The 13,575-nt window shown below is 29.9% G+C and overlaps 2 protein-coding genes across 7 annotated transcripts in view; one reads left to right on the top strand and one right to left on the bottom strand.

The window, feature by feature from the left end:
- LOC115874566 overlaps nt 1-8,967 on the top strand; it is a 35,654-nt gene extending 26,687 nt beyond the window's left edge. For 2 of the 4 annotated variants that reach the window (XM_030889756.1, XM_030889755.1), the window contains exons 2-5: nt 487-769; nt 2,752-2,874; nt 4,875-4,982; nt 8,565-8,967. In XM_030889756.1, the coding sequence (XP_030745616.1) occupies nt 761-769; nt 2,752-2,874; nt 4,875-4,982; nt 8,565-8,777 (453 nt within the window). In that variant the 5' untranslated portion in view covers nt 487-760 and the 3' untranslated portion in view covers nt 8,778-8,967. Of the gene's footprint in view, nt 1-486; nt 770-2,751; nt 2,875-4,874; nt 5,122-5,585; nt 5,622-8,564 lie in introns of those variants that run through there. The other 2 variants (XR_004048856.1, XM_030889757.1) reach the window with 2 other exon arrangements.
- A 2,051-nt stretch (nt 8,968-11,018) lies between these two features.
- The window catches only part of LOC115874562 (nidogen-2), a 63,628-nt gene continuing 61,071 nt past the window's right edge, over nt 11,019-13,575 (bottom strand). For all 3 annotated transcript variants that reach the window (XM_030889747.1, XM_030889745.1, XM_030889746.1), the window contains 2 exons: nt 11,749-11,944; nt 11,019-11,413 (listed from right to left, as the gene is read on the bottom strand). In XM_030889747.1, coding sequence (XP_030745607.1) covers nt 11,164-11,413; nt 11,749-11,944 — 446 coding nt within the window. In that variant the 3' untranslated portion in view covers nt 11,019-11,163. The remainder of the gene's footprint in view (nt 11,414-11,748; nt 11,945-13,575) is intronic.

Below are 13,575 nucleotides of genomic sequence, written 5' to 3'. Positions count from 1 at the left end.
TGTAAGGTGGCCACTTACATGTTTTTAACTACTTTGGAGAGTAATACCGTATGATCGAAAAAAAACGGCGTCCAGTTGGTTTATTCGATCATACGGTACCTTTTTGTTCGTATCTGTCTAAAACTACTAGAGGAAATATACATTTTCGTCATTTTTTACGTTAATAATTTGGTAAAAATCGCCACGAGCAACCGATCTGAAGATATTTGTAATGGAAATAGTCGATACATATCATTATTGACAAAAAATAAACATTTTGACTAGGTAGTTATTTGACTGAACTGATAAATTTCTAAACCTTCTTTTTTTTAAATTAATCATAATTTGTTTTCAGTTTCTGTTGAACCTTTGGCTCAAAAATATTTCAAACAGTATACAGTATTCAGTTCAAATGCTCTATTATCTTAGTCTTTCCATAAAATCATTACTTTAATTTTAGTATAACTAAAATATTAAATAAATTTTTATTTTTAGTTTTTTTTTTAGTTATCAATATTATGGATAAATGTATCGCCTACGCCATTGGTAAGCATTCAATATTCTGAAAAAAAAAGACTTTGGTGGTACTAACGTAATACAGAGGTAAACGTTTTTGGTGAGATTTTCATTTAAATGTATATTCGCGATCAGTTGCATGGGCAAGATACTATGCACTATACTGAGTGTTCTAAAACGTGATACGAAAGTGCAATTCGTCACTTAAAAGGTACCGGTGAACTTTGGAAACATTAAATTGGAGGTGGATTCAAATTAAGGCAGGATGAGTTTGGTAAGATTAATTTCTTCCTATTATACACTAATATTAATGAAATTATCATCAATTACCATCAAATATCAAATAGTAGATATTTACTCAGTAACAGTATTTTCTTTTCAATTGAATTACTGATATTTTTTTATGCTAAATAAACATGAAACTTGATATATTTTTCCAGTTAATTCTCATTATTTGTTTTAACATGTTTTATGTATATACTGAGTGCATCGTCTTTGGAAACAAGAAATCCCATGCAAATTTTGAACTGTGAAATATTTACTCCCCTATTAATTTTACAGCGAACAGCACCAACTTGAACAATTTTGGACTATGAGCATTTATTTTTAAATTTACACTGAACAATCGATTCTGGGGTCGAAATATACTACCTTTAAAAATATCTGCATTTATTTAAAACTCACCCTGTATAAATAAACCTACAGTATGTCCCCGCATTGGCTTTAAAAGAGGAAACACTTTTTTATTATTCGCATTTTGAGAAAAATGCATTCTTCGTAAAAATTTTTGCTTATTCTTAAATGGTTAATTCCGATTTCCCAAATTTTCATACCGTTTTAGAGATTATTATATTTACATAAAAATATGGTTGATTTTTTCGTTGAGGCGTTTCTATAGTAATATAATTTAGATTTCATTCTTTGATAGATGTTTATTATTATTTTTGATTAACGTCATACTTTTTGGTGTTGTTAAAGTCACATTTTCTGATAACTATTATCACCCTTTCAGTAGCATTTAACTAAATAAATGTTATGCTTAATTAACATTTTAAAACAGCAAAAAATATGACGTTAATTAAAATTCTATCAATAACAACCTATCAAAGAATGAAAACAAAGTAGTATATTGCCATAAAAACGCGTTTTGATTTTTAGGACTTGGAAGGAAAAAAGTCAACTATAAAAGGAGGTTCCTTAATGACATGCTAATATTTAAGAGGGTGATTCTAAAAGAAGAACATCATAAGAATATGTACCCTAAACATCTTAACTTCTGAGATACAGGGTGGTAAAGTTTTGTAAATAAAACTTTTTTTCATAATAACTCTGAATTTATTAAGGATATCTTTATGAAACTTAATAGACATCTTCTTCTATGCATTAAAATACCTTTCTTGGTGTACAAAGAATTTTATTTATTTCAACCAGTGCCGTCCATACGGGTTTTATATTGAATATGTTTGGAGAAAAAAGTGGAAAACCACTGAATTCTCATAAAATAAAAATTATTTTCAAAATCTCCGTTCATTTCTAAATATTTTTTTCTCTCAATTTTTTTCTCTCAATTTGTTCAGTGCATAGTTTTTGCTTAAAAAAAATTAATTTCAGTTTACTTCAGGATAAAGTCGCTGAAAATATGGTGTGATAACTGTTGTGTGGAAATCATTTCTGCATTAGGCTGGAAGAAAACTAAGAAATGAATCAATTTTTTTTTGTATATCAAAATAAGCATTTTGATGCTTGGAAGACGTGTATCAAAATTTTCTAAATCCACAACAGAATTTTTTTTCTAATTTTTTGTATATGAAAAGTTTAGGACATACAATATATTCATATGAAGTATTTTTCTTATAATAGGTCCAATCACCTCCTTATATATTAGCATGTCATTAAGGAAATTTTTATGTTTTTTTTTTATTTTTTCTAAAACGGTATGACAATTTGGAAACCTATAAACGGGATTAACCATTTTAGAACAAGCGAATTTTTTTTTCTCAAAATGTCAATAATAAAAAGTTTTCCTGTTGTAAAGACAATCCGAGGGCATAAAATATACAAATATACAAATTAATTTCTATTTCAATTTAAATTAATTTTAATTTTAATTATAATGTTACACTTTCCATACGAACAATAAACGTCAAAAAACGAATTATACTTATATCAACTTTCTAAATGACTTCTTTAAGTTTGATCGTAATTCCCGAGTGAAAGTGAATATTCTATACGTATTTTTTGCTTTGCTAATTTCAGATGGTAATAAGTATTTTGGATAAAATAGTTTGGTTTTTATTAGCCATGGTCATAGCCACTCAAGCCTTGCAGATTGCCGGTATAGTAGACACACCAAGTTCTTCAGTGGATATTAACTTTAATGTAAGAATAAACTATCCATAATTATAATGTCTTATTTTTTCTATTGGCACAAGGGTTTTAAGACATATTTATATCAAATTATACCCCTTTGAGAGTATTATTTTTTTTAAATAACCTTTTTTAAAAAATAAGTGTATATTGTGACACTCACATAACATAACATTAATATATCACATACACACATGGCCAAAATTATTCCATATAACGGTATTTTTATTTTATTTTAGACCTAATATGATTCTTTTTATATTTTTGGACATATTGGCTTACCACACGACTAACTAATATAAAATTAAAAATCTAAGTGCAACTAGGCTGTTATTATAATTTTATTTTATAATGAGTGAAAATCAACAAAAACAAATTTCATTTTAAACAGAAAATATGGAAAACAATTTTAATTATTCCTCACAACTAATAGTCTGTATTCCCTCCTCGAGCATCAATGCAAGCTGTGAGAAGACGTGGCATGCTGCCAATTAAGTTGTCCAGAAGATGTTGAGGAATGGCTTCCCATATTTCGCGCGCAGCAATTTTCAATTCATTTAAGGTACGGGGGGGATCATTCCTTTTGGCAATATGGCGTTTTAGCATGTCCCAAGTATGCTCGATCACATTCATATCTGGAAACATTGGTGGCCACCACAGTTTTCTTATACCCTCTTCCTCACAAAATTCGCGAACCGCTAAAGTGCGATGGGGAGGAGCATTATCGTCCATGTAAACAAATTCATCCCCCACTGCCCTTCGAAATGGACGTACAATAGGCTCTATAACGTCTCTAAGATATGAGGCACCTGTCATTTTGTCATCGATAAAAACAAGAGGAGTTCGAGCTCCGTGTATTATACCTGCCCATACCATAATGCTTCCCCCTTGAAACGGGACACGGGGTTGAGCTGCATTCAACCGTAGTCGTGTTCCAGATGCTCTCCAGACCAAAGTTCGTCGCGAGTCTGACACTAGATCTATTCTTGTTTCATCACTAAACATGACGAAATTCCAATTAGGTCCATTTGCTCTCATCTCCTCAGCTCATTGTAGTCGCGTAATTTTGTGCTGTAAATTAAGCTTCGGAACACGTAGAGGCCCCCTTAAATGTAATCCTCTGTCATGGAGTCTTCTTGCTATGGTTTTTCTTGAAACATTATTTACTCCTTCAAGTCGAGCTAACCCATTTTTAATCGCAGTACTAGAAAGCAGAAGATTGCGTCGTGAAATTAGTGATAAATGACGGTCTTGCACATCAGTAACTCTCTTTCTACTTACTCCAGGCCGGACCGGTCTGTAACCTCATTTGTCTCCCTGATTTTTATTAATATTCGCGAAACATCGCTTTGGTTAACTCCTACAATTTCAGCTATTGCAACTTGCCGGTAGCCCTGTTGAAACAGTGTTACTATTCTGACTCTATTAAACTGTGAAATAGTGTTTCTAGGCATTTTAAGGTCAAAACAATGGTCAAATTTCTTCTGAAACCCAAGAGACCACAAATCGAAATGTGCAGGAATTTGTAATAATATTGGGTCTAAACGATAAACATTGTTTACCATATCCATTTTAACAAAAAAATGTTTATTACAGATTATCAAAGCTATGTATAAAAAAAGATTCTTTAAATTCCTTTCCGTATATTTTTAAACGATATATACAATAATTTTGGCCATGCATGTATTTTATCACCTCTATTCATTTATTATACCGAATGAGTCACAAAAATGGCCCACCCCTATAACTTTTTTATTTTTTCAAATAAAAAAAAACATATTTGGTATGTTAGAATATGACAAATTAGGATTGATTGACGTATTCAGCTGTTTTCGATCACCTCCTGTTTCACCGGAAATTACTGCAACTTTTAATTTTTAAATGACACCCCTCGGTATTTTGTTTCTTTATTCGATAAAAAATGACACTCTGAATAGAATGGTATATCATATATCATATGTCATAAAAATGAATAAACATCTTGTATTAATTAAAGCAACTTTGACTTTTAGGAACCAGTCCCTATTCCAGTAAATCCAATTCATGAAAACATCAATCAGATAAATAAAGATATAGCGGAGGAGAACGATAGGTCTCCGATAATCGACGCCATCTTCAACGTAAGTATCCATTTTGTGGCTGAATTCAGAAATATGCTCAATGGCAAATTGCACCACCATTGGCAACCGATACAAAGGCCAAAATTGTACATGTATTGACTTGTGATCAGATAATTCGTTACGTGTAAATATTTAGTGGGTACGTACAATTCATAATATATCATCAGAGTCATACATTGTGGTCAAATAAAAATATTGTCATACTAGGGGTTCAATCACTTTTTTTCTGGTATAATTTTAATTTCCCTCAGTGGCGGATACAGAGGGGGGCCCATAAGGCCCTGACCCCCCCTAAAATCTATAAATTTGGTTAAATATTAAGCTTTTCGGTTAAAAATGGCGCTCTAAAAAGCATATTCTACATTACCTTTTATTTGGGCCCCCCCTAAAATATATTCCGGGCTCCCCCTAAAAAAATACGGGGCGGATACAGAAATAAATTTCTGTATCCGCCCCTGAATTCCACTTATTAATTAGATGTTGTGGTTAGAAATAAAAAGTTGATTTTTTTATAAGCTGAATATTAGGCTTTCTCTATGGATACAACTGATTCACGCAAGCTATTGCTAGGATATTGTATTAATTTTGATATTTTGTTTTTAGACATTGTGAATGATCGTAAACTAAGGGTGTATTCCGTTGCTTGGTTATGGTTTTATGTTCCGTTTCTATCGATTTCCTGAAAGTTTTCTTATTACGGAACACGGTTCATGAAAATTCGGTTATAACTGTCACCAAACTAACCAGCGCAAGAAGGCTGGTTTTTCTGGTTTTATTTGACAATCAATGTCATTTATGTGACAGAAATCAAGCAAATATTGGAAGTTCGAGTGAAATTCTCATTTAATTTCTAAAGTTTGTAATAAGATTTTGTATTTACATCCAAAAGCAATGGAGGTAGGCAGTAAAGATAAATAAATTTCATTAACTAAATAGAATGACTTTTTAGGACCATTTAAACTTATCATGCAGCCATTGTTTCTTATAGTCAGGAACATTTAAAGAAAGCATGAAAAACAAGACAAGTAATCGTGAATATTTTGTAAGCTATAAAAATATAAATATTGATTAAATTTGTTTATTTATTATTGATCTGTTTTAATATCGGACCTGCAAATCTTCACTTGAGCTAACGAGTTTAACAGTTTATTAATAAAGTACTTTTCAATATTAAACTCCATTGAAAAGAAGAAGCAAACGTAAAGCAGAGAATAGGTACATTAAAAATGCATAAAAGATAAATTTATTTAGGGTATTGAAATTTAGAAAACGTCATCATTTGATGTTTTTACCAAACCGTTCCGTATCAAACCGATGTTTTTCAAGAACCGGTCTTTACCGTAGCTTACCAGTCTAGTTCGTCTGGTTTTACAACGGAATACAGCCTAAACAGTATAAAGTGTAATTGAAATTACTAATTTATTCCACTAATTGCGAGGTTCTGATTGAAGCTTTATATTTTTTAATTTTGACATTTATCGATGTCCGTCAATAAAATTATAACCCCAAATCAAATGACAATTATAATTACTAAAAGAATATACAGTAACTTACGAAATGCCGTAATGATGTCACCAATATCTTTCATCTGATTAGCAAGTGATTGAGAGTTATTTTATGATTGAGAGAGTTCAACAATATATGACGTGACATTGAACGATGGCTTAACATTGGTTACTTCACATGTAAATGGAATTGCAACAAAATTGGAGCTATATGTGAACATGGTGGTCCGCCGGATGAGACTAAGAACTCACTAAAAGCAAAATTACCAATTTTAACTTGTTGAACAACTTAATCAACCAAATCTGATAAAATTATTTCAGCAAACGTTTGGAAGACTAGACTAAAGATATCATATAAACGGCTCCTTTGATATTAGAAGTGATGCGGGAAGAAATTACCACCAAACAATACAATCTAACACAACAAACAGTTGTGTTAGAGTTGACTGTTTCTGTTAAGAGATTGGTTAAAACAGCTTCCACTACTAGATATTAGATGTAATAAACTCGTGAAATTATATTTCTAAGCTTAGTATGCCGTCATTTTTATTTGATCACACGGTACTATCATGCATTTCAAACTCCTTTCCTTTGCTCTTTCATCAGTCTATATTAGTATATCTCTAAAAACAAACTTGAAAACTTGGATACGAGTATCAATAGATATAAATCTTTAAATATTATTTAAAAATAAAATAAAAATCTTTAATAAATTTAATGAAATACTATAATCTTTATAAATCATATACCGTATTGGCTAATGACACCCTTGAATGAGTATTTACATGTCATGGAGTGAAAAGCTATGACTATCTTTTAAGTTGGAGAGAGAACAAATTTGAAGTGTTTATTAGGTAACCACTTTATCCGATCCTATATTTCATGCGCTTTCTTTGTTCAATACATCTTGTACTGAGCGTATTGATTGTACTCTTCGTTCGAGATTTTCAAATTTGATTCTTATATTTTACACCGGGTGCGTCTCAAAAGCGGCTCATCCCTATATTGTTTTTATTTTTTTCAGATAAAAAAACGAGATTTGGTATGTTAACATATGACATACATTAGGACTTATTGACGTATTCAATTGTTTTCGGTCACTTCCTCTTTCTTAAATGGCATCCTCGGTATTTTCTTACTTTATTCGATAGAAAATAACACTCTGAATCGATTGACATATCATATGTCAACTTTTGATATTTTCGCTTAAAACAAAATTGTATTTTAAACTTCAATTTAGAGTGCCATGGCTGTGTTAAAAACACTAATTTTTAATCATGGAGCCTTGGAAAAATATATTTGATCGTTTAATGTTTTAGTGCCTTGTCCTGGTCGGTTCAAAGGTGCCCAAATCGTACTTTTAATCATATCTCAATTTTTTCAAATGGAACGAGGGTGGCTTGTTAGCATATTTAGAAAAATCATTTTTTACGAGTAATTTGATACCACACACTTGGTATTTCTAGTCAAATTGTTGTTATGAACCGCATTTTATAATTTCAAATAAACCATATGCGAAAATGTCACATGTTAACATATGAAAGATCAATATATTCAAAGTGTCATTTTCTATCGAATAAAGTAAAAAAAATCAGAGGGTGCCATTTAAAAATCAAAAGTTGTAGTCATTTCCGGTGAAATCGGAAGTGACCGAAAACAGTTGAATATATCAATCAATCCTAATTTATGTCATACACTAACATACCAAATTTCGTTTTTTTATCCGAAAAAATAAAAAAGTTATAGGGGTGAGCCACTTTTGAGACACACCCGGTATAATTGTAGCAAAGCCTGCCTGTACTTTAATTTTTACTACAAAATAAAATAATAATAAAAAAGTATAAAATATTAACTTTTTATTAACGTTATTATTATCATTTTGTTTTATATTTTCCCTTTAATTTTTTTTATTATCGTAACTTTTTTTCCTTTAAACATAGTTTTTAAAATATTTTGTTATGTTTGAATAAAGTAATTATTATTACCAGTCATCCATTTCATTACCATTTATAAACCTCCCTAAATCACATTTCAAAAAAATGTTTGACTCACAAACTACTTTTATTCTGTTTTTTAGATTCCTATAAAAACATTAACCGTAATGAACAACCTGGTTCAAAAATCACGACCAATCTTCAGGAGATTGGGAGAGTTTGCCTTTCGAAGTTTTCAGTCAAGTTGGAGAGGCAACCAAGAGGCTGAAAAGGCTCCAGCTCAGAAGAGATCTTACCCTATATACATGACGTCATTAGCACCCAAAAAAACACAACCCACACAGTATTATTACTAGTTTCATTAGAATTCTTAGTCGTTTTTAAAAGTAATTGTTTTTTTTGTTTTTGTTGTCATTGTTTTATTTATTTTTCATGTTTTTCTTTATGTATAATTATCTAAATTTTATAATCGTTGTAATTTTCATAGAAATTATAGATAGCATTATCATATTTAGACGATTTTGTTAATTGTTGTTATCATTTTATTAGTTTTTATTTATTTGTTAAGTTTTTTATTTTATTTTTGTAATTGTCTATTAGTATTGATTATTTTTTTTGTAAATACTTTCCTTTTTATAAATTTGAGACTGTATATATACGAATTATTGAGTTAATCAGATATTATTAATAATAACAAGTTATAAATGTTACATATTTTTCTACATATTTTTATTTTATTAAATAATAAAGTTTTTCATTATTAGAATATTTTGTGCGGGATATAGCGCCCTTTATTGCTCTTAAGTGCTATTAAGAATGTGAGTTTTGTTGATGTAAATAATAACTGATTATACAGGGTGCTACAAATTCGAGGTACGCGCATTGGTATCTCGGAAACCGTAATAGATACGAAGATGGCTAAATTGGGGCAAAGTTGCTCCTTGGCATGTTCACCAAGATGCCATCAAAAAAGTTTTAAAAATTTTAAGGATTGCTGAGTTTTTTGGAAAAAACGGATTTTTTTGAAAATCAATTTTATTTTTTCCTGTCGTTAATTTTTCGAAAATCAAAAAACTAATTGCACATTCTCATAACCACTTTATTAGGGCTATCTGACGGTATTTTTAGATTTTCAAATTAGCTGACAATTTGTGAGATACGGAGGCCAACTTAATTTTTTTAAATACGGACCTGCATTTTTTATTTCAAGCTTTGAAAGACTTCGGTCTCCTGAGTACAATGATATGCCACACTTGATACTTTTTTTTGTTTTGGATACCTTAACAATAAAAAAACTATTTAATTGTTTTTTAGAATAATTTCAAGTCCGACTCTGGTTTTTTAATTTATTTAATCTGATTATATTCAGCACAACAATATTGATCAGCGCTAATTAACATTGAATAAGGAAAATCAAGTCAATTGAAGGATTCAAGTAATTATTAATATCCAGATCAGCAACTTAAAGATATCTATTATTTTTAACTTTTTTTATTGTGAATTTGAAATCCCAGTGTACGATCTAATAATATGCATAATATTAATCGTAGTTATTATTATAAATAAATCAACTTCTACAAACTAGTTTCTAATGCTCTGCATGTTCGAAAGGGTTACCACCCTCCATAATGCACAAATTTATTTTTCGTTCAATCTTATTTATAGCTCTTTGAACAGATCTTCTTATACTTCCGAATGCATTTTGTACCCTTTAATTGTTTTTTATTACTCGTTAATTGTTTTTGTACTCTTAATGTTGACATGTATTGATTTCAAATGTCCAAAACAATATTTATTGATTTTCTTTAATCAATGTTAATTAGCGCCGATCAATATTGTTGTGCTAAATATAATCAGATTAAATAAATTAAAAAACCAGAGTCGGATTTGGAATTACTTTAATTAACAATTAAATATTTTTTTATTGTTTTACCAAAACAAAAAAAAGTATCAAGTGTGGCATATCATTATACTCAGGAGACCGAGGTCTTTCAAAACTTGAAATAAAAAATGCAGGTCCGTATTTAAAAAAAATAAGTTGGCCTCTGTATCTCACAAATTATAAGCTAATTTGAAAATATAAAATTACCATCAGATAGCCCTAATAAAATGGCTATGAGAATATGTAATTAGTTTTTTGATTTTCTAAGAAATAACGACAGGAAAAAATAAAATTGATTTTCAAAAAATCCGTTTTTTCCAAAAAACTCAGCAATCCTTGAAATTTCCAAAACTTTTTTGATGGCATCTTGGTGAACATCCTAAAGCGCAACTTTGCCCCAATTTAACCATGTTCGTATCTATTACGGTTTCCGAGATACCAATGCTCGAACCTCGAATTTGTAGCACCCTGTATATTTATAATTAATATATTTTTGTTTCCTAAAATATTTTGATCAAAAGAAAATATGTAAAAGTGGGCAACGCTGTGCCGGTCAAGCTTATTAATCACGTGACTAAAAGTTTATTTGATATGAACTATATGTGTTTAAGGTTATAGGTTTACATAATTTTATATCACAGTTTATTTAATCAACTGGGAGTGGTGGTTACTATTATCAATACCTATATAAATTATAAATAATACAACAAACATTAAGAAAAGAAATGATTTTATTAAGAAAATACAACAATGTTTACAAAATTTACTTTTTTATCCTCTAAAATTTTATTTTTATTACTTATTCTATTTATATTAACAGAATATAACCTGAAACTTATGAAGACCTAACCTAATTATTTTCAAATTGAACACTGAGGTTCTTCTTTGCTGTCTATACTTCTGGCACACACGCAGCTTTTACTTCCTTTGCCATCTGGCAAACAGATGTGTTCATCTGGACATTTGCTGTACTGGCAAACGTTGGCCAAGTTTCGACAGTGGTTGGGTACGGCTACCAGGCCAAAAATCTTGTTTCCTGAACCGCCAACTGGTATGTTTAATGGTGGAAGACGATTGGACGAGTACTTTTCAGCACGTTCAATTTTTTTCCTGAAAAATAAAATAATTTAAAAGAAAATCAAGAATAATTAAAACAGCGTTAGATAATAATTAATAGGAATCATATATTTTTTAAGATCATAAATATTTTTATTTTCAATATTGCTCTTTTCAAAAATATCATCGATTTCCAATCGCAGCCATCTTTGACTCCGTTTTTTTTTCGATCGTATGATAACTGTCAATATAAGAGCCCTGAGACAGTTATAACTCATTATAACTCAAGAAAGGGGGACACTATTGTGTAATCTGTACAATAGATCGCGGTGATTAATCCCCCATCCAAACATTCTACATTCTACAACTGTCAATAAGATTGTACTTACGATATCCAATCTGACCAGTAAACTTGATTGTCAACAATGGCTATTCCAAATGGATAACTGCAATTGACAGCAACGGTGACTCTTTGCCGACTGTCAATTTGAACGCATTCGATTTTCTTGGTACCAGCGTCAGCATAGCATAGACTTTCAGTGTCAAAGTCAATGACAAGTGAGTTTGGCAATGATTTACTCTCAACTAAAATAAAATCGGTTGTTATTTTTTTTGTAATTTTTAAAGAAAAGATCAAAACAACAACTGAAGTCTCAATGTATGAAATAGTGGAAAATGTCTCTATGTGGCGGATTCATCTCTCCAAAAATCCTGTGTGGGTATTTCGCCATTGCAAGAAAATCTACAAAATAAAATAGTTAATTTTTGTAACCACTGCTGCGTTAATCCAAATGGGAACTACTTATCAGCAGTTAGGTTCACGGATATACAAATTTGCCTAACGAACAAAAAAATGCTTAACGTTTCGGAAAGTTTATCTCTTTCCGTCGTCGGAAGCAAAAAAAATACAAAGAATAAAGAAAAAAACTATTTAAAATATTTAAATTCAACTATTCGAGAACACTTTGGTTTTTTTAAACAGATACGTCTACAAACTAAACCGTTGACGTTCTGTTAAAATGACATTATATCAAGTTAAACTTCAAAATTAACAATTACTACCTGATAACAATTATTTAATAAGGTAAAACCAAAAAGCCCCAAACTTTCGGTATGATTATTTTTAATATTTACGTATGTTGCCATACTTTAAACAGAGATACAACATCTACAGATGAGCAATACATTTATTTTTATTAGATTGTATTAAAAAAGCTTCTTTTATAGGCTATCTCTTCTTTCATTATAGTTTTGGCGTTATTAAAATTATTCTGTACCCTGTGCCACGAATACTGACAATGCTTTTTTAATACAATCTAATAAAAATAAATGTATTGCTCATGCATCTGTAGATGTTAGTAATGTATCGCAATCGCTTCTTTGATTTTAAAGAACATAACATAAATAAACACAATATACGTAAAAATTAAAAATAATCATACAGAAAGTTTGGGGCTTTTTGGTTTTACCTTATTAAGTAATTATTATCAATTTCAGAGATAGTAATTGTTAATTTGAAGTTTAACTTGATATAATGTCATTTTAACAGAACGTCAACGGATTTTTTAGACGTATCTGTTTTAAAAAAACTAAAGTTTCTCGAATAGTTGAATTTAAATATTTTAAATAGTTTTTTTTTCTTTATTCTTTCTATTTCTTTTTGCTTCCGATGACGGAAAGAGATAAACTTTCCAAAACGTTAAGCATTTTTTTTGTTCGTTAGGCAAATTTGTATATCTGTAAACCTAACTGCTGATAAGTAGTTTCCGTTTGGATTAACGCAGCAGTGTTTACAAAAAATAACTATTTTATTTTGTATATTTTCTTGCAGTGGCGAAATACCCATACAGGATTTTTTGGAGATATGAAATAGTGGTCAATTTAGCTGTTACACTGTATACAAAAATAAAGATACAATATGTAGTATCAAACAAACAGAAAAAAAATTACGTTACAGTGAGAATTGAAATAAAATTTCTGTCGGATCGACCCTCATACATATATGTTATCGACTAAAAACTGTCATAAAACAATGTCAAACTTACCATTTATTAAAAGGAACAAAACATTAAGCAGCCAAATCTAATCTTTATAAAAATCAGAGTATTTTTATAAAATAGACTTATTTCGGAAACTTTATACTCTTTTATGACATTTTATTTATTAGTATTAACATTTGACAAATGTTTATATTAATAATTTTTAAAAAATAACTT

This window comes from Sitophilus oryzae, unplaced genomic scaffold, assembly GCF_002938485.1.
Source record: "Sitophilus oryzae breed Bouriz unplaced genomic scaffold, Soryzae_2.0 scaffold_1297_pilon_pilon, whole genome shotgun sequence".
Taxonomy (NCBI): Eukaryota; Metazoa; Arthropoda; class Insecta; order Coleoptera; family Curculionidae; genus Sitophilus; species Sitophilus oryzae.
The sequence above is the reverse complement of the archived record's forward strand: the minus strand, read 5'-3'. Positions and strand labels throughout refer to the sequence as shown.